We start from the raw sequence: 23,932 nt of genomic DNA on the forward strand, positions 1-23,932 counted from the left end.
CAATAGTGTGCATCAGGGGGAAAGGAGCACCATCTTGAGAGTGTGAGAGTGCAAGTTCAGGATTTTGTATATTTTATAGTTTACTATATTGGTGTGCAGCTTCTACTTCCAGTTTGAACAACAAAACACCAATTCCACCAAGGCTGAACCAGGGCCTTAACTTTGAAAGGTGAATGTTGGAGAGGGTTTAGTTAAGCCATTTGACAAGAGTTATTTTTGCTTCATAATTATATGCAGACTCTGGTCCTCCATCTTACCTCAACTTCTTTCAGGGAGAGGATTTCAACTTTACATTTTGTGCCACGTTCTTTTAAAGCATCATCAAATGGATCCATCAGAACAATCGTTGTTAAGATACATGTGAGGCCCTTTTCACAATTTTCCAGCAAAGTAACAGCTTTATTTGGCTTGTCACATACCACAGTGGAAATTTCAGCTGCAAGCAAGGGATATTAAGTTTAACAAACTTCTACATTTCATCACAAAATGTTCCATTTACAAATTACTGGCCGATGATTGGTAATCCCAAAGTAGCACGAGTACAAATTCAGATTTTAATCCAACTGTGGTTTAGTCACACGCGCACAAGTGTTAAATAGAAATTGTCATAGCATTAAATCTTTAACCTTCTGCCATTAACCTTTCCACAACCACCTCCGTTCTCTAGCTGGTTAGTCAGTCACTAAATCCATAAGTTTTATCAACTCAGTCATGAAGGATCATGTCAATTCAAATCTTCCTACCAGTAAGAAAAACTGAAGATGTTTCCTACATTACAACAGTGACTACATTTCAAAAAGTACTTCATTGGCTGTAAAGCGCTTTGGGATGTTTGATGGTCGTGAAAGATGCTATAGAAATGCAAGTCTTTCTTTCTATACTTTGTACCATTTAAATCCTTGGAACATTGCATCAAAAAGGCAAAAGTTCCTTTGAAGAAAACACAAACACGCTCTTAATCTCGAATTTAGTGTACATCAAAGTTGTCCATTGTCTGACACGAAATGGGTGATTATGAATCCAGACTTCCAAGCTAGTAGCCGGTGAGAGTTGGAGAATTAGCCCCATCCAACGCTCACTGAAAGAATGGCTTCCTCGCTGGGAACGCACAATCGCAGAATCGTTCCTTAGACTATTCCTCCAGTTTTTAATATATGTGCAGGTGGAGGCCACACTGGAAGTTTGGAAAAAGATGCTGTAACCTTGAAAACTATAGTATTAGCCACACATCCTTTTCTTCCTTCAATTCCCAAAAGGGAGCAACTCACTAGGATATGGTTCCACTGGCACTAAGGTACCTTGTCCAATTGGGCATTCTGTGTTAAACCTGCAAAAGCTTTGCTCCTCTTAGCCCAGACACACTGAGGCCCCTCATACTGGCTTCACTGCTGCCTTAGTGGAGTTCAGTTATTTCGAAGCAATGCAAGAGATTGAACCAGAATCTTTTTTTTGCATGTAGTTGGTTTACCCACAGCCACCAGAACCATTATTTACATACACTCCTATATAAAAACATAACCTTTACCAGCCAAAAACACATGGAGAAAAGAAAAACCATGTGCAAGATTGCCTGCCATTGTAGCTCCCCAGAGCACAAACTTTGATTTTAGTACAATCCAATTATTTCACACACTGAGGGATGTAAACTGAGGAGTAGGTGACTGCACCTTAGAGCGAGCTATAGAGCCATCCAGCACAACAACTTACAAAAAAGACAAATCTCCACCTTCAATTCAGATAGCTCCTAGGCAGCCTTATGCAGAGCACACTTCACTCATCAAAATTATTCTCACATTTAACAATTTACGATCTTTTCTTCACTGATACATACCTTTGTTAATGATATGTACAATAGCTTCAGGTCCCAGTGTGTCATACAGAGGTACCACTGACATAGAGTAGGTATAGCAAGCCAGCTCAGAAATTGTCCACTAATAAAAAGACAGTATCTGGTATTAGTATCTTAATGAAACATGTAATGTAATAAGTTATACATAACAGTCTGATCATCTCCATTTTCAAAACACTATTCCACAACAGAAGTATCTAGACACTGCACTGGTCAGCAACTTCAGGACAAAATTGCCATAGAAGAAGCTTCTGTGCCAATGAGATATGGAATATGGATGAACATTACAGCAACATAAATTATTTGAATACAAGAGCTATCCAGGGTCCAATTAGTCAGAATCAGGTTAACTGAAGATAGAAGTCAAAGTTGCCAGATATTCACCGAACAGGAATTCTCATCCTCATTTTCAAATCCCTCCCTATACCTCTGCAACCCCCTCTGCCCCTCCCCTCCCCAGATGTCTGTGCTCCTCTAATTCTGCTCTCCCTGATTATAAATCGCTCAACCCTCCGTTGCCTAGGTCCCCCAAGCTCTGGAATTCCTTGCCTAAACCTCTCCTTCCTCCATCAAGATGCTCCTTAAAACCTACCTCTTTGGCCAAGCCTTTGGTCACCTGCCCTGGTTTCTCCTCATGTGGCTCGGTGTTAAATAATACTCCTGTGAAGCGCCTGGAGACGTTTCACTACATTAAAGGCGCTATATAAATACAAGTTGTTGTTGTATACAGTTAGGAAAATGGAACACACAGACCTTAATTACAAAAGCAACTATAAAGTAGAAAAAGTTTTGCTCTGAGAATTGGTGATTAGCTCCAAATGGATCAAACGGTCTTTTATCATTCCTGACTTTTCTAATGTTAAGATTATACGTTGATTATGGGAATTATCCCAGGTTAAGTAGATTATCTTTGAACAGTGAACAGCTTGGCCTTAGAGTCTAAGTTACTTATCTAGCTTTTTTCTGTCTCTGGGATGTACAAGTACTAAAGGGAGTTGATCAGTGAGATTTTTGCATTACAGGAATAATTTTCTATACTGGTCTGGTCTGCCATCACTTTATGTTGGGAGACTAGTTCAAGTGCACCCACAATTTTCAGATAGTCAGTCACAGCTGACAAGGAGACTCACCACCAGTAGCTTGATTTCAGTAGGCCCTTGTATACATTATACATAGGAAAAGCTATATATAGGACAGTGTTGCATTCAGTCTAATTGAAGTGTTTTGCCTGTTTATTTTGGCAGCCAAAGTTACCATTAGCTTCCCATGTCTCCTTGAGGAGAAAAGTAGTATGGATAGAAATTGTACGATTTAATTTTGAGCCATACACAATACAAACTGACCTGGTGTCAGACTTCACCCTCCCCTCCAGAAATCTTGTGAAATGCTACGGATTGACAAAATTAAATGCAATTAAAAATTAAAGCTCAAAACTACGAATAGGTTACAAGAAGTGCGGCTGTTAATAACAAAAAAATTTGCAGTGGTCAAGTACAATAGTTCAATACATTACCTCAGGCCTATTCTGAGCAAATATGCCAATGTATTGGTCTGGGAATGGCTTGCATCCTCGATGTAAAAGGCCTGATCCAAGGTACTCTGCTCGGTCAGATACCTGCAAGTAGATGATAATGGTCTTAAAACTAGGTTGTTTACTCATAGATCACTATGCATTTTTCACCCATACCATCCAGTTGGCTTCACACAGCCTCCTTTACCTTGCATACATGCCAACTGTGTCATGTTTTTAAAGTCACCATCTGATGTCCCTATTCACACTTGTGGCCGACAGCAGGTGGAATTTTAATTTCTATTTCCCCGCCCCCCTCCCCCCCACTTGCAGTCCAATGACTAATGCACTAGATTAGTCCCAATTCTCCACATGTGGTTCCAGTGCTAATGGTACCAAGTGCTGCCAGATTCTTCACTGAGGGTTGTGAATCTTTGGAACTCTGCCCCAGAGGTCAGTGGATGCTGAGTCTTTGAGTGTATTCAAGGCGGAGATAGATAGATCTTTGGACTCCAGGGCAATCAAGGGATATGGAGATCGGGTGGGAAAGGGGAGTTGAGGTCTGTTATATATGTAAATCTGTAAATACCTTGTTTAACCACAATAGGGCTCATCCCCTGGAGTCCCAAGGGATCCCACAATCACTTGGGAGCATCTGTACATAAATAGGCCTCAGAGGCTGGAGAGGCACTCTGGAGACCTGACTAAAGGACTATGGTCACACGTTACTTTGAGCTCAAAAGTATCTGGTCAGATTCTTTATGTAAGACATAACAACTGGTGATGAGATACAGATAATGAACCCCACTGCAACAATGCAGAGAACCGTGGGCATCCTGGAGAAATTTTCGGAGGGAGATGATTGGGAAACCTTCGTGGAGCGACTTGACCAATACTTCATGGCCAATGAGCTGGAAGGATAAGTGAACGCTGCCAAACGAAGGGCGATCTTCCTTAGTTTGTGGGGCACCAACATATGGCCTCATGAAAAATCTGCTTGCTCCAGTGAAACCAACAGAGAAGTCATATGATGATTTGTGCACACTGGTCTGGGAGTATCTAAACCCGAAGGAAAGCGTGGCGAGCTACGTCGCTGAGCTAAGACGCCCTGCAGGACATTGCGAATTTGAAGGACACTTGGAGCACATGCTCAGGGACTTCTTTGTACTTGACATTGGCCATGAAGTAATACTTAGCAACCTTGAGTAAAACCACAGCGATAGCCCAGGCGTTCATCGCCACCAGTGACAATACCAAACAAATCTCTTAGCACACGAGTGCTGCTGCAAGTACTGTGAACAAAGTAATGTTTTTGAACCGTAACGTACAGGGCTGAACTCACATGCCTGCAGCTGCACATCTGCAGATGTCAGAGTCCACCATCAAGGGTGGTGAATGCAAGGCCATTAACACCTTGTTGGCGCTGCGGTGATCGTCGCTTCCATTCATGCCGCTTCAAAGGATACGTTTGCAAGGGCTGTGGAACAATGGAACACCTCCAATGTATGTGCAGGTGAGCTGCAAACCACCATGTTGCAGAGGAGGACAGATCCACGGGGGATCACAACGAACCAGAGCCTCAGACTGAGGAGGCAGAGGTATATGGGGTGCACACATTTACCACAAAGTGTCCCCAGATAATGCTGAAGGTTGAATTAACTGGATTCCTGGTGTCAATGGAGCTGGACACAGGCGCAAGCCAGTCCATAATGAGCAAAAAGACTTTCGATAAATTGTGGTGCAGCAAGGCCTCAGGGCTAGTCCTGACTCCCATTCATACTAAACTGAGAGCGTACACAAAGGAACTGATTCCCCGTCATCGACAGTGCTACTGTAAAGATCTCCAACAATGGAGCAGTGCACAATTTACCACTCTGGGTGGTACCGGGCGATGGCCCCATGCTGTTCGGCAGGAGCTGGCTGGAAAAGATATGCTTGGAACTAGGACGACGTCCGAGCGTTTTCGTCCGTCGACGAAACTTCATGTGCCAGGTATTAAACAAGTTCCCCTTGCTGTTCAAACTGGGTATTGGGAAGTTCCAAGGAGCAAAAGTGCAGATCCATTTGATTCCAGGGGCACGACCCATCCATCACAAGGCGAGAGCAGTACTGTACATGATAAGAGCGAGGGTGGAGATTGAGCTGGACTGGCTGCAACGAGAGAGTATCATTTCGCCGATCAAATTCAAAGAGTGGGCCAGTCCGATTGCTCCAGTCCTCAAGGAAGACGCCACCGTCAGAATCTGTGGTGATTACAAATAAATATCAATCGTTTCTCGCTGCAGAATCAATACCCACTACCAAAGACAGACGACCTATTTGCGATGCTGGCGGGAGGGAAAATGTTCACGAAGCTGGACTTGACCTCGGCCTACATGACGCAGGAGCTGGAGGAATCATCAAAGAGCCTCACCTGCATCAACGCACACAAAGGTCTCTTCATTTACAACAGATGCCCGTTTGGAATATTGCCTCGGCTGATCGAATCCCAGAGGAACATGGAAAGCTTGTTGAAGTCGGTCCCGGACACCGTGGTCTTCCAGGACGACATCTTGGTTACAGGTCAGGACACCGTCGAGCACCTGGAGGTGGTTCTTAGTCGACTTAATCGTGTGGGGCTCAGGTTAAAACGCTCGAAGTGCGTTTTCCTGGCATTTGAAGTGGAGTTCCTGGGGAGAAGAATCGCGGCGGACGGCATCAGGCCCACCGATTCGAAGAGGGAGGCAATCAAGAACGCACCGAGGCCAAAGAACGTGACGGAGCTGCGGTCGTTTCTAGGACTCCTGAACTATTTTGATAACTTCTTACCGGGTCTTAGCACACTGTTAGAACCCCTGCACTCTTTACTGCATAAAGGAGATGAATGGGTATGGGGTAAAAGCCAAGAAAATGCCTTTGAGAAAGCTCGGAAACTGTTATGCTCAAACAAATTGCTTGTGTTGTACGATCCATGTAAGCGTTTGGTACTAGCATGTGATGTGTTGCCATATGGTGTCGGGTGTGTATTGCAACAAGCTAATGAATCTGGGAAATTGCAACTGGTTGCTTATGCATCCACAAGTCTGTCTAAGGCCGAGAGGGCCCACAGCATGATCGAAAAAGAAACGTTAGCGTGTGTTTATGGGGAAAGAAAATGCATCAATATCTGTTTGGGCTCAAATTTGAATTGGAAACCGACCATAAGCCACCTATGTCCCTCTTTTCTGAAAGTAAGGGGATAAATACGAATGCATCGGCCCGCATCCAGAGGTGGGCGCTCACGTTGTCTGCATACAACTACGCCATCCGTCACAGAAAACTGTGCCGATGCTCTCAGTAGGCTGCCATTGCCCACCACAGTGGTGGAGATGGCACCGCCCGCAGATTTAGTTAAGATAATGGAAGTATTTGAGAGTGAGCAATCACCTGTTACCACCTGACAGATTAGAACCTGGACGAGCCAGGACCCCTTACTGTCCTTAGTAAAAAAAACTGTGTGCTCCATGGGAGTTGGTCTAGTGTCCCGTTAGAGATGCAAGAAGAAATGAAGCAGTACCAGTGGCGCAGAGATGAAATGTCTATACAGGCAGACTGTCTCCTATGGGGTAATCGGGTAGTGGTGCCAAAAACGGGCAGGGACACTTTCATTAGTGACCTCCACAGCACCCACCCAGGCATTGTAATGATGAAAGAGATAGCCAGATCCCACGTGTGGTGGCCTGGTATCGATGCGGTCTTAGAGTCCTGCGTGCACAAACGTAACACATGTTCACAGTTAAGCAATGCACCCAGGGAGGTGCCATTAAGTTTATGGTCCTGGCCCTCCAAACCGTAGTCCAGGGTCCATGTCGACTACATAGGCCCATTCTTGGGAAAAATGTTCCTTGTGGTTGTAGATGCATACTGCAAATGGATTGAATGTGAGATGTCGGCAAGCACATCCGCTGCCACCATTGAAAGCCTGTAGGCCATGTTTGCCACGCATGGCCTACCTGATATTCTTGTGAGTGACAATGGGCCATGCTTCACCAGTGCCGATTTCAAAGAGTTCATGACCTGCAATGGGATCAAACAGGTCACTTCTGCCCCGTTCAAACCAGAGTTCAATGGTCAGGTAGAGAGAGCAGTGCAAACTATCAAGCATAGCTTGAAGAGGATAACTGAAGGCTCACTGCAGACTCGCCTATCCTGCTTAGTTACTGCACAAGACCCCACTCGCTCACTGGGGATTCCCCCCGCTGAATTGCTCATGAAAAGGGCACTTAAGACAAGGCTCTCGTTCGTGCAGATCAGGGTGGACTAACAGGTAGAGAGCAGACGGCTTCAACAGAACACATATCATGATCACGCAAAATTGAGATTAATGATCCTGTATGTGTGTTAAACTATGGACAAGGTCCCAAGTGGCTTCCTGGTACTGTCGTGGCCAAAGAGGGGAGATGGGAGTAGGTCAAACTTTCAAATGGACTCATTCACCGGAAACACTTGGACCAAACCAAACTCAGATTCACGGACTATCCAGAACAACCCACAATAGATTCTACCTTTTTCGACCCTCCAACACATACACAGAAATGGCAACCGACCCAGCAGTTGACCACGAAGCAGAACCCATCACCTGGAACAGCCCAGCAGGACTCACTACCCCCAGCAGCCCAGCGAGGGCCCAACAAATGATTCACCAAAACCAGCATTTGCACCAAGACGATCAACCAGGGAAAGGAAGGCCCCAGATTGACTCACATTGTAAATAGTTACACTATTGACATTTTGGGGTTGGGGGGGGGGGGGGGGCGGTGTTGTTATATATGTAAACCTGTAAATACCTCGTTCCATCAGAGGGCTCATCCCCTGGAGTCCCAAGGGATCCCACAAACCCTTGGGAGCTCCTGTACATAAGGAGGCCTCACAGGCTGGAGAGGCACTCTGGAGACCCATAATAAAAGGACTACGGTCACACATTACTTTGAGCTCACAGTATCTGGTCAGATTCTTTAAGACATAAGGTTGATGATCAACCATGATCTTATTGAATGGCGGAACCGTATGGCCTACTCCTGCTCCTATATTTTATGTTCTGATGTTCTTGTATACTGAAGGCAAGAACTCGAGAATGGGAGTTCCTGCCTCCAGTATACAGGTGCCGCCAAATAGGACCATTAACACTATGGTACGTGAAAAGGAATGGGCAGGTTTGGTTCATTAGCCACTTGTCTCTGGTAGCAGGACAAGAGATGCCAATGGAAGTGAGGAGAATACATCACAAGGGGATATATGGATGGGAGCAGAGGGTGAAGAATGTGTGGCAGTGAAGGACGGGGGGAAAAAAAGGTTGATGGCAATGAAGAAGAGGTGAATAGGAGAACATAATTGTTGTGTATCTGTAAAGCATGCATTCCCATGTTCTGCCACCAGGGAGCTTATCCCCTGAAGTCACAAGGGATCCCAGCATCCCTTGGGAGCACTGTATATAAGCCGACCCCGAAGGCCTGTTCCTCACTCTGGAGTGTCTTATTAAAGACTGAGGTCACTGTTACTTTAACCTCCCTGTGTTAGGAATACAATAACTGGCGACGAGAATATGAATCCAACGCAAAGATGCAGCAAACTGTGGGCATCCTGGAGAAGTTCTCGGAGGGTGAGGAGTGGGAAGCCTATGTCAAACCGCTAGACCAGTACTTTGTAGCCAACGAGCTGGACGGTGAAGGAAGCGCTGCAAAAAGGAGAGCGGTCCTCCTCACGGTCTGCGGGGCACCGAACTACAGCTTCATGAAGAATCTTCTGGCTCCGGTGAAACCCACAGATAAGTTGTGAGGAGCTGTGTACACTGGTTCAGGAGCACTTTAAACCGAGGGAGAGCGTGCTGATGGCGAGGTATCGGTTCTACACGTGCCGGCGATCTGAAGGTCAGGAAGTGGCGAGCTACGTCGCCGAGCTAAGGCGACTTGCAGGACAATGAGAGTTTGATGGCTACCTGGAGCAAATGCTCAGAGCATTTTTTGTACTGGGCATTGGCCACAAGACCATCCTACGGAAACTTTTGGCTGTAGAGACACCGACCCTCAGTAAGGCCATTGCGATAGCACAGGCGTTTATGTCCACCAGTGTTAACACCAAACAAATCTCTCAGCACACAAGTGCTAGCAATGTTCATAAATTAACTGGAACTGTGTTTGCGAGCAGAAATGTACAGGGCAGAACCCACGAGTCTGCAACTGCCAGCAGGCCTCAAGTGACCCAAATGAGTCAGAGTCCCCAACAAAGGATGAATGCAAGGCAATTCACACCTTGTTGGCGTTGTGGAGGCTTCCATTCAGCCTATTCATGTCGCTTCAAAGGGTATGTTTGCAAGAGCTGTGGAACAATGGAGCACCTCCAACAAGCTTGCAAACAAGCTGCAAGCTCTGCAAAACCTGCTAACCACCACGTGGCAAAAGAAGATCGGTCCATGGTGGATCAAAGCAATTTTGAGCCTCAGAGAGAGGAGGCAGATGCTGAAGTACATGGGGTGCACACATTTGCGACGAAATGTCCACCTAATGCTAAACGTAAAATTGAATGGCTTACCCGTAGCCATGGAACTAGACACTGGCGCTAGCCAATCCATCATGAGTAAAAAGATGTTTGAGAGACTGTGGTGCAACAAGGCATTCAGACCAGCCCTGAGCCCCATCCACACGAAACTGAGAACATACACCAAAGAGCTCATCACTGTCCTGGGTAGCGCCATGGTCAAGGTCACCCATGAGGGCACGGTGCATGAACTGCCACTCTGGATTGTCCCGGGCGATGGCCCCACACTGCATGGAAGGAGCTGGCTGGGCAAAATCCACTGGAACTGGAATGACATCCGAGCGCTATCACATGTCGATGAGGCCTCATGTACCCAGGTTCTTAACAAATTTCCTTCCCTTTTTGAGCCAGGCATCGGAAACTTTTCTGGGGCGAAGGTGTGGATCGACTTGGTCGCAGAGGCACGACCCATTCACCACAAGACGTGAGCGGTACCTCACATGATGAGGGAGAGTGTGGAAATCGAGCTGGACAGGCTGCAACGCGAGGGCATCATCTCCCCAGTGGAATTCAGTGAGTGGGCCAGCCCGATTGTTCTAGTACTCAAAAGTGATGGCACAGTCAGGATTTGCAGCAATTATAAAGTAACTATTAATCGTTTCTCGGTACAGGACCAATACCCGCTACCTAAGGCAGACGACCTATTTGCGACGCTGGCAGGAGGCAAGACGTTCACCAAGCTCGACCTGACTTCGGCCTACATGACGCAGGAGCTGGAGGAGTCTTCAAAGGGCCTCACCTGCATCAACATGCACAAGGGACTGTTCATCTACAACAGATGCCCGTTTGGAATTCGGTCGGCTGCAGCGATCTTCCAGAGAAACATGGAGAGCCTACACACGGTGGTCTTTCAGGACAACATATTGGTCATGGGTTGGGACACCGCTGAGCACCTACAAAACCTGGAGGAGGTCCTCCAGCGACTGGATCGCGTAGGGCTGTGGCTGAAGAGGTCGAAATGCAACTTCATGGCAACAGAAGTGGAGTTTTTGGGGAGAAAGATCGCGGCGGACAGCATTCGGCCCACAGACGCCAAGACAGAGGCTATCAGGAACACGCCCAGGCCACAGAACGTCACGGAGCTGCAGTTGTTCCTGGCACTCCAACTATTTTGGTAACTTCCTACCGGGGTTAAGCACCCTTTTAGAGCCCCTACATGTGTTATTGCGCAAAGGTGAGAACTGGGTATGGGGGAAAAAAACAAGTAATTGCTTTTGAGAAAGCCAGAAACATTTTATGCTCCAACAAGCTGCTTGTATTGTATAACCCGTGTAAAAGACATGTGTTAGCATGTGACGTCGTACGGAGTCGGATGTGTATCACAACAAGCCAACGTTGCGGGGAAGTTGCAACCTGTCGGCTATGCCTCCAGGAGCTTGTCTAAGGCTGAGAGGGCCTACAGCATGATTGAGAAAGAGGCATTAGCGTGTGTGTTTGGAGTAAAGAAAATGCATCAGTACCTGTTTGGCCTCAAATTTGAGCTGGAAACCGATCACAAGCCTCTCACATCCCTGTTCGCTGAAAACAAGGGGATAAATACGAATGCTTCAGCCTGCATACAAAGGTGGGCACTCACGCTATCAGCGTATAACTATACCATCCGCCACAGGCCAGGCATCGAGAATTGTGTGGATGCTATCAGTCGGCTACCATTGCCCACCATGGAGGTGGAAATGGCGCAGCCTGCAAACTTGTTGATGGTGGCGCAGCCCGCAGACTTGTTGATGGTCATGGAAGCATTTGAAAATGATAAACCACCTGTCACAGCCCGCCAGATTAGGACTTGGACCAGCCAAGATCCTCTGCTGTCCCTAGTAAAAAAAAAAACTGTACTGCATGGGAGCTGGGCCAGTATCCCCGTTGAAATGCAAGAGCCAATCAAGCCGTTCCAGTGGCAAAAGGACGAGCTGTCCATTCAGGCAGACTGCCTGTTGTGGGGTAACCGCGTAGTGCTACCAAAAAAGGGCAGGGGGACGTTCATCTCGGATCGCCACAGCACACACCTGGGTATAGTAAAGATGAAAGCGATAGCCAGATCCCACGTGTGGTGGCCCGGTATCGACTCTGACTTAGAGTCCTGTGTACGGCAATGCAGCGTATGTGCTCAGTTGAGCAACGCGCCCAGAGAGGCACCATTAAGTTTGTGGTCCTGGCCCTCCAGACCATGGTCGAGGATCTATGTCGACTATGCGGGCCCGTTTCTCGGTAAAATGTCCCTGGTGGTGGTGGATTCTTTTTCAAAATGGATTGAATGTGAAATAATGTCGGGAAGCATCGCCACCATTGAAAGCCTGAGGGCCATGTTTGCCACCCACGGTCTGTCTGACATACTGGTCAGTGACAACGGGCCATGTTTCACCAGTGCCGAATTTAAAGAATTCATGACCCGCAATGGGATCAGACATGTCACCTCGGCCCTGTTTAAACCAGCCTCCAATGGGCAGGCAGAGCGGGCAGCATAAACTATTAAACAGAGCCTTAAACGAGTCACAGAAGGCTCACTCTAAACCTGCCTGTCCAGAGTACTGCTCAGCTACCGCACGAGACCCCACTCGCTCACAGGAGTGCCCCCGGCTGAGCTACTCATGAAAAGGACACTTAAAACCAGACTCTCGCTGGTTCACCCCAACCTGCATGATCAGGTAGAGAGCAGGCGGCAGCAACAAAATGTAAACGATGGTCGCGCCACTGTGTCACGGGAAATTGATCTGAATGACCCTGTGTATGTGCTAAACTATGGACATGGTCCCAAGTGGATTGTGGGCACGGTGATAGCTAAAGAAGGGAATAGGATGTTTGTAGTCAAACTAGACAATGGACAAATTTGCAGAAAGCACCTGGACCAAATGAGGCTGCGGTTCACAGACTGCCCTGATCAACCCACAGCAGACACCACCTTTTTTGAGCCCACAACACACACCCAAAGGATCAACGACACCTCGCCGGACCAGGAAATCGAACCCATCACGCCCAACATGCCAGCAAGGCCAGGCTCACCCAACAGCCCTGCAAGACCAACAACACGCCAGTCCAGCAAGGGCACAGCCAACACATCAGAACAGACATTTGTACCGAGGGAAAGAAAGGCTCCCGACCACCTCACCTTGTATAATAGTTTTCACTTTGACTTTGGGGGTGGGGGAGTGATGTTGTGTATCTGTAAAGCATGCACTCCCATGTTTCGCCACCAGGGAGCTCATCCCCTGAAGTCCCAAGGGATCCCAGCATCCCTTGGGAGCACTGTATATAAGCCGGCCCCTAAGACATGTTCCTCACTCTGGAGTGTCTTATTAAAGACTGAGGTCACTGTTACTTTAACTTCCCTGTGTGCAGCCTCATCTATGTTAGGAACACAATAATAATGGCAATTAAATGGAAAGGAGATAGAAGGTGAGAGAAGTGCTGTGTGTTGGGGGTGGGAGCAGAAGGAAGGAAGAGAAGGAGGAAGGAGAGGGAGAGCATCAGCTCAAACAGAGTGGAAGAAGGGTACCAGCTTAATCGGGTTGGAATGGGGACAGATTGCCAGTATGAACTGGGAAAGTGGAGAAGAAAGTTTGTGGGAAAGAGTGGGAAGTTGGATGGGGTGCAATGTCACTGAATGTCTTTGTGAATTATGTTTTGTGCAAAGTGCAGGAAGATGTCTCATTGCACTTGAAGCACTATGGGTATGTGTTATTCTTTTGCATGAATGTTTTATTATTTACATTCATTTCAATAATCTAATGTTGTAAGTAAGGCCTACAGAACATAATCACATTCAGTTATGGCACCTACATACATGTAGGCCTGCTAGGTTATACTTAGAATAGTACCTTTTGATAATTGACTGATTTTTTTTGTACTGTGACTGACAAGTTCATGTTCCACTGCATTCCCATTGTAACTACTTCCTTGAATATGTCATACTGATGCTATTGAGTTTCAGTTTTCAGAGATTCAATTGCAACACACTTAAAAAAAAATGCTGAAATTATTCAGGTACCTTGAAAGAATGGCATCAGTCACGGGTCTTTATTCAGGGCTGTTTTTTTCAGTCGTATATCATTGAGTGCTCAGCTTTTCCTAGTTTTGTAGGTGTGCATGTATGAACTCAAAGATAGGTGTCTTAGAATAGAATCATTGAATCATAAAATAGTATAGTACAGAAGGAGGCCATTCGGCCCATCAAGTTTGTGCTGGCTCTTTCGAAGAGCCATCGAGTTAGTCCCACTCCCCCCGCTCTTTCCCCATATCTCTGCAATTTGTTCTCCAAGTATTTATCCAATTCCCTTTTGAAGGCTGCTATTATGTCTTTTAATCTAATTTGTTCGTGTAAATTAAGGCAAATATGTCAGGGTCAGGGACTGTCACATTAATTATTTCCTGGACCGCAAGAGTGCACTTTCAGGCAAGGTGGCAGATAGATTAGATTCAGAATAAAGCCCCAATGATTTGAAATGTCACAGTCTTGTGACGGTTCATGATTTGCCAGCAAAAGGCACAGTTTGAATGAAGACCAAGGTCAGTTTCTTATCACTCCCTGCCAATTTTATACAATTGCCCACCTAATTCAGTAAACTGCAACTCATGACTGGTAGCTGTGGTACAAAGTTCGATTGTGAATCAGAGACATTGAGGAGATAAGGTGCTATTTAAAATGAGGGAAGAGAGAGAGAGAGAAGGCAACGACGTGAGGGTCTCCAAATTGCACCTACTGCTTCCACCAAAATATAAAATACACGTTCCCTCTCTGTAACAAGACCCAGTCCTCTCAAATTACACATTGCAAATCCACCCACCCCCCTCTCAAGTTTGGAGCTCTATACTATTTCCAGCATTTCATTATTAATCTTAATACAGACCTGTTTGTATGAAAGCCACTGATAAGGCAGATCAGGTTTTCTGTAGCCCAAGCAAGGTCCATTATCTGACAGGAAAGATAAATATTTGACACTGAATATTGAATGAAGCAAAATCACAACGACATGTATATCCAATTGCAAGATTATTTTAATACCTGATGCACGCAAGCCTCTCTGGAAAGCTTCATAAAGTGTTCTGGCATCATCGTAAAAGTAAGATAGCACTTCATCATCCTTCAATAGAACACACCTCCTGGCACCTCCAGTATTCTGTAGTAATATTTAAAAAAAATCAAATTCCTCTAGTGAAAGCTTTTAAAAAAAAACCTGGTACAAAATGATACTGGAAGTCCAGACTGAAAAAGTGCATCAGCATAGAACACTTCTACATCAGTTTACAGCACATTCTGATGCAGTGGAATTCTCTTACTACTCTACTTCAGTGCACTTTAACTGCAAAATCAGGAGAGCACAGCTGACAGCAATAGCAAGACTATTTCCAATTTCCGCCATCAGCCGGTCCAGGCAGCGGGCGGTCGAGGGGGTCGTTCAACCTGACTGCCTGCCTCTCTTCCGCTCCTACATCCGGTCCAGGGTGTCCTTGGAGATGGAGCACGCGGTGTCCACCGGTACGCTCGCGGCCTTCCGCGAGAGGTGGGCACCGGAGGGACTGGAGTGCATCATCACGCCCGGCAACCAAATTTTAATTTGATTTTACGTTTTTAAGTTTAATTTGTTTTAATTGCCGGTGCTTTTAGTGTCCCCCTCTCCTTTTATAGGGGGCACTGGAAAAAAGGAAAAATTTGATTTTAGTGCCCCCAAAAAAAAAAAAAAAAACCAAAAAAAAAAAAAAGGGCCTTGTAAATGTCTTGTGTGTGTCATCCAGGTCGGGTGGCACGGATACATGTTTTATGTTTTCACAGGTAAACTCAAAAGAGTTTCCAATTTCCTAAACTAGTCACACCTTTAGCATTCAAATGATATCAGCGTAATGCCATAGCAGCAGGCTGAAACTGCCCGAATTCATTTAAACCTTTCTAACTAGTTGAGGGGAGGCATTTGTTTTGTAGCCTTGACTGGAGTTTCAAAACTGATAATCTATGAATCACCACATAGTTCTCCTCCCCACTAGCCAAAGAAGCCATAATAAAAGCTATTATGCTAGAAAGACAAAAGGTTCCTCAGATAGCAAAATGGATAAATGCATCACCTAGTGAGGTACTGAAATCATACAAACCAGAATGCCCAGGATTGAACCTTTAGTTTATAATGAGTTAGCTGACTAGGGTAGGGTTAGAGACACTAAAAGTAACCTCAACAGCCCTGGGTAAAATGTATACAGATGAATTGTCATCTGGTTGAGGAACTATTGGGTAATTGCATTTGTGGAGCTCATACCACAGCATCAAATACATTCAGAAAAGGAAAGGGGAATATTAGGGAAAAATAAAAGTCAAAATGTTTTAACAAGCAATTAAAGGGACTGGAAGTTTTATTGCTTCGGATTCATAAATTGCCTATCTTCACCTCTGTAACATTGCCCATCTCTGCCCTTGCTTCAGCTTATCCACTGTTGAAGCCCTCATCTATGCCTTTGTTACCTCTAGACTTGACTATTCCAACACATTCCTGTCTACCCTATGTAACTTAGAGGTGATCCAAAACTTGGCTGCCTGTGTCCTAACTCACACCAAGTCCCGATTACCCATCACCCCTGTGCTCGCTGACCTACATTGGCTCCCAGTTAAACAACACCTCGATTTCAAAATTCTCATCCTTATTTTCAAATCCCTCCATGGCCTCACCACTCCCTATCTAATCTCCTCTAGCCCCACCAACCCCCAACATGTCTGTGCTCCTCTAATTCTGCCCTCTTGAGCATCTCTGATTATAATCGCTCAACCATTAGTGGGCGTGCATCCCAAGCTCTGGAACTCCTTGCTGAAACCACTCCGTCTCTTTACCTCTCCTCCTTCAAACCTACCTCTTTGACCAAGCTTTTGGTCACCTGCGTTAATTTCTACTTATGTGGCTCGGTGTCAAACTTTTGTGTCTTATAATACTCATGTGAAGTGTCTTGGGATGCTGCTCTACGTTAAAGGCGCTATATAAATACAAGTTGTTGTTGTTGTTGAATTCCACAATCCAAGTCAAAAGACAAATTCCAAATATAGATTAAGGTTAAAAAATGTTGTGACTAAAAATATTTCCTCAAAATTATAAATTTTCATCCACCCAAGTCATTTGTACCATATGAATTTCATTACAAATTCTGTCTAACTTACCTTGATTGGCACAGATTGCCTGGAAAGATCACATATTGCTTTGATTGGGTTTGGCTTGCTTCTCACCCAGTATAGAATAGTACCAATCAAAATCAAAATTGGCACAGAGAAGGTCAGGAGCAGTACACTCATCGTTTTAACTTCTGGAGCAAAGCTGCAATAATTACACACAAAAAAAAAATCAGTTATGGAGACATTTTGCAGCATTTATCATCTCAGGACATCTTACTGAATTATACTATCAATCTCGATCGTTACTTTAAAAGGTAGATTTACATGGTAACTAATTTTGTTTTTTCTCTCACACACAGATTGAACATCTTACATAAATATGTTAGTTATTGGTCATTCATGAGGTTAAAATAGCATGCAAGGCTGAGTGAATCTGGACACTTCGTTTGTAAAAGTCACAAAAGATTTTGTCACGTGTTTAATGAACTGCGACCACTGACAAGCCACAAAAGGAGTGTATTAATAATTCAGCTGCAGAGTCTTCTTATTTTTTTATATCATTAAATAGTACCAGCTTCAAGCACTGCAATTGTCAAGCACCAGTACCTCATCCACCTTCTGGTGCATTCTGATAATTGGCCATCATGATGTCATTGGTACAAATTGGTACGCAAATTTCCACAGAAGTTTAGCTCAAAAAGAAAATAGTTTATCTTCTTATGAAAAAGTTTGCTGTTAGATTGCTTCTTTTTGTTACCTAAACACCACATTTGTTTCCTGTTGCAACCAATTCCAATCTGTTTAACCTTTTCTTTTACTTTTCTCATCCCCTCCCATCTCTTTCTCCACTAGCCAGATATTGCAGGGGAGGCTCTTATCAATGACTGACTCAGAAGTACAACAATCACTCACCCAATCCATCTCCATAGACAATATGGAAAAGGTGAATCCAGTCATTTAAATTGAATTGTGAGAGTAGGGTAAAGGAATACAGGTTCAATCTAGTTCAGTTTTAGGACTGCTATTGAGAAAAAAACTTGCATTTATATAGCACCTTTCATAACCTCAGGACATCCCAAAGCTCTTTACAGCTAATAAAGTACTTTTGGAAGTGTGGTCACTGTTGTAATATAGGAAACGCGGCAGCCAATTTGCACACATCAAGCTCCCACAAACAGCAATGTGATAATGACCAGATAATTTGTTTTTAGTGATGTTGATTGAGGGATAAATGTTGGCCAGGACACCAGGGATAACTCCTCACTTCTTCCTTGAAATAGTGTCAAGGGATCTTTTATATCCACCCAAGAGAGCAGACAGGACCTTCCTCAGTACTGCACTGGAGTAACAACTTAGATTTATGTGCTCAAAGCTCTAGAGTGGGACTCCAGTCAACAACCTACTGAGCCATAGCTGATACTAAATTCTTTATCACACAAAGAATGATTAACACATGGACTGGACTCCTAGAAATAGTAGTGGAGGCAAACCAATTGGATGCTGCAATGGGAGGGGGAGGAACTCATTCTAAGTTCATCAACTAAGGTGGGCCCAATGGCCTTCCTGATCGAAAATTATCCTATGATGTAAAAGGACTTTATTGGTACTTAAAGACAGAAAAAAACTTCTCTACCAACAGTACTTGGGGAACAAGAACATTTTAAATGTGTTCAACTAAGAAGGTAAAAATTTAATGGAGCAGTTAGAACAGCTAAAAATGAAGCAAATAAAAACAAAATTAAATGTGCAGCATCTTTGTGGCAACATTTTTACAATCACCCAACTTTGTAACATGTCACTTTTTTATAAAAACTATTTTTAAAGGAAAAGTATTTTATTGAATAGGAAATGATTTGACTCGGTATTATAAATTAGGACACCTGTATACCCATCTGAGATTTAGAATCATTCTTTGTCACCATATCTTATGCTTTTAACCTCTTGAGTGCTGCGATTCTTCTTTTCTGAATGCTTTGAGGGATACCAATATATCTCCTCTAGCTTTGATGTCAAAATCTCACCAAAGGTTGACAAAGTCAAGTCAACTTTCAGGTTATTGTCATTGCACTGGCTTAAAATGCATCTCAAACTGTTTTTTTGGGAAATGAAATGGCATTTTTGCTAATGTAAAATTGAAAAGGGAGCATGAAAGTAGAAATAAACTAAACTAACATTATAGATAAGAGTGTTTTTCAAATTTTTCTTCATCATGATGCCGATAAACTGCTTGATCTTTGCTCAGGGGTCACATCAGGAGACCTTCACTGTCATTTGGATTTCCCCCTATCCTTCTGTTATGTGAATATATTGATAGGTTATATAGTCCATAGATTTAGGAAATTTGTAGATCTACCAGTCTTCAGACAGATTTTATATTCGGAAGATTAAAGATAGCTAATGTTATACTTGATATTTAAAGGATGAGGATTCTGCCGATTTTATGTGGTCTTGTTCTCTCTGGTTCAGTTGGAATTTTTACTTGTTGCAATGGGGTAGAATATAAGCAGATAGGTCTTCAACCTGGAAGCAAACTCTAACTGGTTTGAAATTTCCATATAATGCAGTAAAAAGCAGTGGATTCAATAAAGATTTCATTCAATATATAAAAATAGGGGGACTTCAAGTAAATTCATGCACATGGACCCTACTTAATTGAAATATTTCTGGTTTTTATGGAATTAGGGAAAGGCGATATAAAGGTGGAAGCCTAAGTATTTCAGACTCAAAGTAATCATAGAAATTTACAGTGCAGAAGGAGGCCATTTGACCCATCATGCCTGTGCCAGCCATGAAAAGTGCTTGCTAATTTCTGGAACTGTAAATTGATAACAGTTCAGTAAGCATCATGAGGGAACAACAAGCCAGTGAGTATAACTTGTACGTTAAAGGGAAGAGTAGAAAAACACAGTTAATGGTTAGAATGTGGAGATCGCAACCATTATTGATGCAAAGCCATAAATAGTTGCTTGAAAAAGAGAAATGTTAAAGGTAACGAGGACTGATCAGGAGAGTGGAATTAGACTAGGCTCATATGGAGAAAAACATAAGCACAAACTTGTGGGTTGAATGGCCTGTTTTTGTGCTATAACATTAATATGACTCCATGTGTGTATTGAATAACTTTAAAAGTCTGACTTTTGGCTGAGTTAAAAAAAAATATTCAAACATTTTAAGAAACCTAAATTGTGCATTACAATGTACTGTGTGATTTTATTTGCCAATAAATAATCAGGAAATATAAAAGATCACACCTGTTTATGGTGCCATGAAATGTGATTAGGATATGGGATGGTCTTGCTCAAACATATTAAGGAGTCATTTCTTACTCAACACTAAGTTAGTGAGTAATGTTTGCACATGAAGCAACATGATTATTAGTTTATCTTCAGGGTAAAGTTTAACTGTAAATTTTCAAAGTTAACATTACAACCATGACAAATTATGAAGTAATGTGAACCTTCATCTAAATTAATGGTATCTTGGAGTTTTCAAGATTACTTTATTTCAAAGCCAACTTTTGGTGATACATACTATCCTGACAAAGATATTCAATGTTGACACCTTTCATGAGTAATGTATAAGAAGTGCGCACCATCAGTAAGCACACGTGTGCTACAAAATATTCCCTAAGACGCACTGTATAGTAAAATCTCATTGTAGCAAACTGCCTGATTGCAAACTTTCTGATGTTCCATCATAGTTAGTCAATCTCCTCACACTTTGTAACCATGATTATTTGTCCATACTCAAGATATTACAAGTGGTATCAGAAGATTATTCAAGAAGAGTATTTAGTTTAATGTCCGTAACAGTGTAAAATACAATCCCACTCAAAATCCCTTCCAGGAATTTTAAGCAAAGCCACTTTTGTACCCTTAAAAGTGTTATTTACTATTTGTGAATGCCCTCCCTGTGTATTCTTGTTCTGATCCAGGCAGTCAGGGGAAATACTGATTCAGAAACCAGGACAGTTTTTCATTGAGAAGGAGGGAATACTGCAAAGTAGGTCAACTTAGACACATCCCCTACACTTCTTATCAGTTCAATAGTAGACTTGGAGAGATGTAGGATTAAGTCACGTATCTTCTTCCTTGGTAGGCAATTAGTGAAAAACACAAGGGTGGGAGAAAGTAAAGAAAACAGAGAGGGAAGGAAGTTACTCTGCTCCAAAATAATGCCGAACAGATTTGTCACACTTTAAGATCTTTTTGAAAAATTTTCTACGGAAAGGATTTTAGTGAAACAAATTATTTGAAATGTTAGATTTTTAAAAGCATAATGTATCAAGACAAGTTTAAAAAGACAGGAGACATCAGGAAAAGGAGGTTCTGCCTTGGGAGTTGTACAGTTTGAGTTGAGTAAAATGACCCACTGATATGGAGAAATGCAGTGTGTTTTTATTTTATTAAGGAAAGTCAAGTTATATTGATTGAAATACGTAAAAACAATCATAACTGTAGTTATGTATGTTCGCCTGAGGTGAAATCAAGTAGCTTAACATGTGTTAGCTCAGTCTGCCTTCAGAGAAATTGAAGACATGCACATGTGAAAGACACAAATAGCTGGTCCAGAGCACAAAAGGGTGATATTTTTCCATCCCCGGGTTACACTATTGGATAAGTAGATATAGGTCAGTGTGAGCCAACTCCTATAAACATAAGGTGATTAGACCACTTACAGGAGCAACTGAGGCTGCTGAACCTGAGATGGTATCTACGGCACACCCCAATCCATAACTAGGAGTCTGGCCCAATAGTTCAGTATTCCTGTCCAGGAGATGATTCAGAAAACCTAACTTTATACAACGGTTATTCTCAGGCTGGGAGGAGAGTGAAAAACTGGTTTGGGATGTGGGCCATTCCTTTCACCCTCAAACATGCTGGGTCAAGATCCTGCACATCTCTTTATTTGTACATTTATAACATCATTAGAAATGTACAAAGAACCAGCTGTTTTATCAAAGAAAATTGGGGAGAGGTATTTTTGAAAGCTCGGAAAATACTTCAGTGCTTAAAGGAATAAAATGGGAAAACAGTGTAAACGTTGATGGCATATCAAGATTGATGAGGAATATAGCTATAAGTGCAACTACTTAGCACGCATATACAGTACTTACCTTTAGCATTACCATCCCTTTTACAATATAATCATTTATTGACCTGTTTATTCAAATCTTTGCAAGAAATCTGTTTTATTATTTAACTGTTTGAAGTCTTTGCTTAATGTGCAGTGGATGCAAAATAAAACTCTGGGTTCTGATTGGCTAACTGATTCATCATAAAGATAAATGTTTTGTAATACATTTAAAATTCTGAAAGTGCCAACAACAGCAAATATATTAAGAGCAAACTCAAAATACTGTCAACAGAAATAAAGTTGAGTCCAAATAAATCAAATTGGTTTACCTTCAACCATGCTGCAGTTTTTGATTGAATAGGTTTAGGTCTGGAATAGGGGTTTAAAGCACTTGGCTGTTATTTAAAGCTTAATCAATTGTCTATCTCTTATTGTAGTGGAGAAATTGGGTGCTATACACTTACTGCAAAAGCTGACCTGAAATTAACAAACATTATTGTGTTTCATCAATGTTCAGATTTTTATAGAATCATAGAAATGTACAGCACAGAAGGAGGCCATTCGGCCCATCGTGTCCGTGCCGGCCGAAAAAGAGCTATTCAGCCTAATCCCACTTTCCAGCTCTTGGTCTGTAGCCTTGCAGGATACGGCACTTCAAGCGCATATCCAAGTAATTTTTAAATGTAGTGAGGGTTTCTGCCTCTACTACCCTTTCAGGCATTGTGTTCCAGGCCTCCACCACCCTCTAGATGAAAAAAATTTCCTCAAGACCCCTCCAAACCTCCTACCAATTACTTTAAATTTATGCCCCCCTGGATATTGACCCCCTGCTAAGGGAAATAGGTCCTTCCTATCCACTTTATCTAGGCCCCTCATAATTTTATACACCTCAACAGGTCTCCCCTCAGCCTCCTGTGGTTCCAAAGAAAACAACCCCAGCCTATCCAATCTTTCCTCACAGCTAAAATTCTCCAGTCCAGGCAACATCCTCATTTTGCACCCAATAATCACAAATTGCAAAGCTAAATAGCAAAATCTTGGTGTTTTCTAGGCAGAAAATTGAATTAATGTTATTGATATTTATCGTGAAGCACTGTGATATGCCACAACAGTTCTACAGCATTTAAATAGCAATAAAAAGCTGGATATCTTCAAGTTGAATATGTAAAAATATGTGTTAATGAAAGTGTACTGCTGTACTAATGCACAAAAACTTTAATCTTTTAGATGTTTTTCTTTTGCACTTTGTACTATAAAGCAAATTGGTGAATATATTATTAATTTTAACTCTTGTTATACTCTTGCTTTTGTATCAATATGAAAGGATTTGACATGAGCATCAATACAAAACTGATAATATAACTCAGGTGCCAGATTGGTGATCTGTCTGGGAACTGTGCCAAGTTTAACCTTTTGTCCTTAAAATTCCATCCTATACTAAAAATACCCTGTTATGTAGATATGTATGGTGTTATTGTTTGATCTTTTTGATCTAGATGAATCTTCAAACCTTCTTTAGCAGATATACAAAGATTATATCCTCTTTCCCACTCTGTTCCCTCTCTATATTAATTCCCTCCTCAATTTATCTTCTAAACATGGTACTCTTTACTGTTGATTGTATTGTACATTCATTAATTGCTTCAGATTATACACCTTTAGTACACACACTACATTTCACTTACAGATGAATCGCTGCACCTGGATCTCTTCCATACATTTCAGTGAGGCAATGAAAATCCTATTTCTTTCAGTTCTTCAGATTCACAGTTTCTTCAAACTTTGGAAATGTTTACCTCCCTCAGACTTTCCTTCTTTCCACAACCTCCATTTTTCTTAACCCCCAGTTTTGACATCAAGTAGTCAC

At 42.9% G+C, this 23,932-nt stretch overlaps 1 protein-coding gene across 7 annotated transcripts in view; it reads right to left on the reverse strand.

Moving 5' to 3' along the window:
• acsl5 (acyl-CoA synthetase long chain family member 5) overlaps nucleotides 1–23,932 on the reverse strand; it is a 73,869-nt gene that overhangs the window by 29,827 nt on the left and 20,110 nt on the right. For 3 of the 7 annotated variants that reach the window (XM_070874990.1, XM_070874991.1, XM_070874992.1), the window contains exons 2-7: nucleotides 17,038–17,191; nucleotides 14,908–15,022; nucleotides 14,753–14,817; nucleotides 3,363–3,464; nucleotides 1,832–1,931; nucleotides 258–436 (exon numbers count right to left, since the gene is read on the reverse strand). In XM_070874990.1, coding sequence (XP_070731091.1) covers nucleotides 258–436; nucleotides 1,832–1,931; nucleotides 3,363–3,464; nucleotides 14,753–14,817; nucleotides 14,908–15,022; nucleotides 17,038–17,191 — 715 coding nt within the window. Of the gene's footprint in view, nucleotides 1–257; nucleotides 437–1,831; nucleotides 1,932–2,441; nucleotides 2,532–3,362; nucleotides 3,465–5,772; nucleotides 5,908–14,752; nucleotides 14,818–14,907; nucleotides 15,023–15,716; nucleotides 15,780–17,037; nucleotides 17,192–17,746; nucleotides 17,780–23,932 lie in introns of those variants that run through there. The other 4 variants (XM_070874993.1, XM_070874994.1, XM_070874995.1 and 1 more) reach the window with 4 other exon arrangements.

This window comes from Pristiophorus japonicus, chromosome 3 (assembly GCF_044704955.1).
Source record: "Pristiophorus japonicus isolate sPriJap1 chromosome 3, sPriJap1.hap1, whole genome shotgun sequence".
Taxonomy (NCBI): Eukaryota; Metazoa; Chordata; class Chondrichthyes; family Pristiophoridae; genus Pristiophorus; species Pristiophorus japonicus.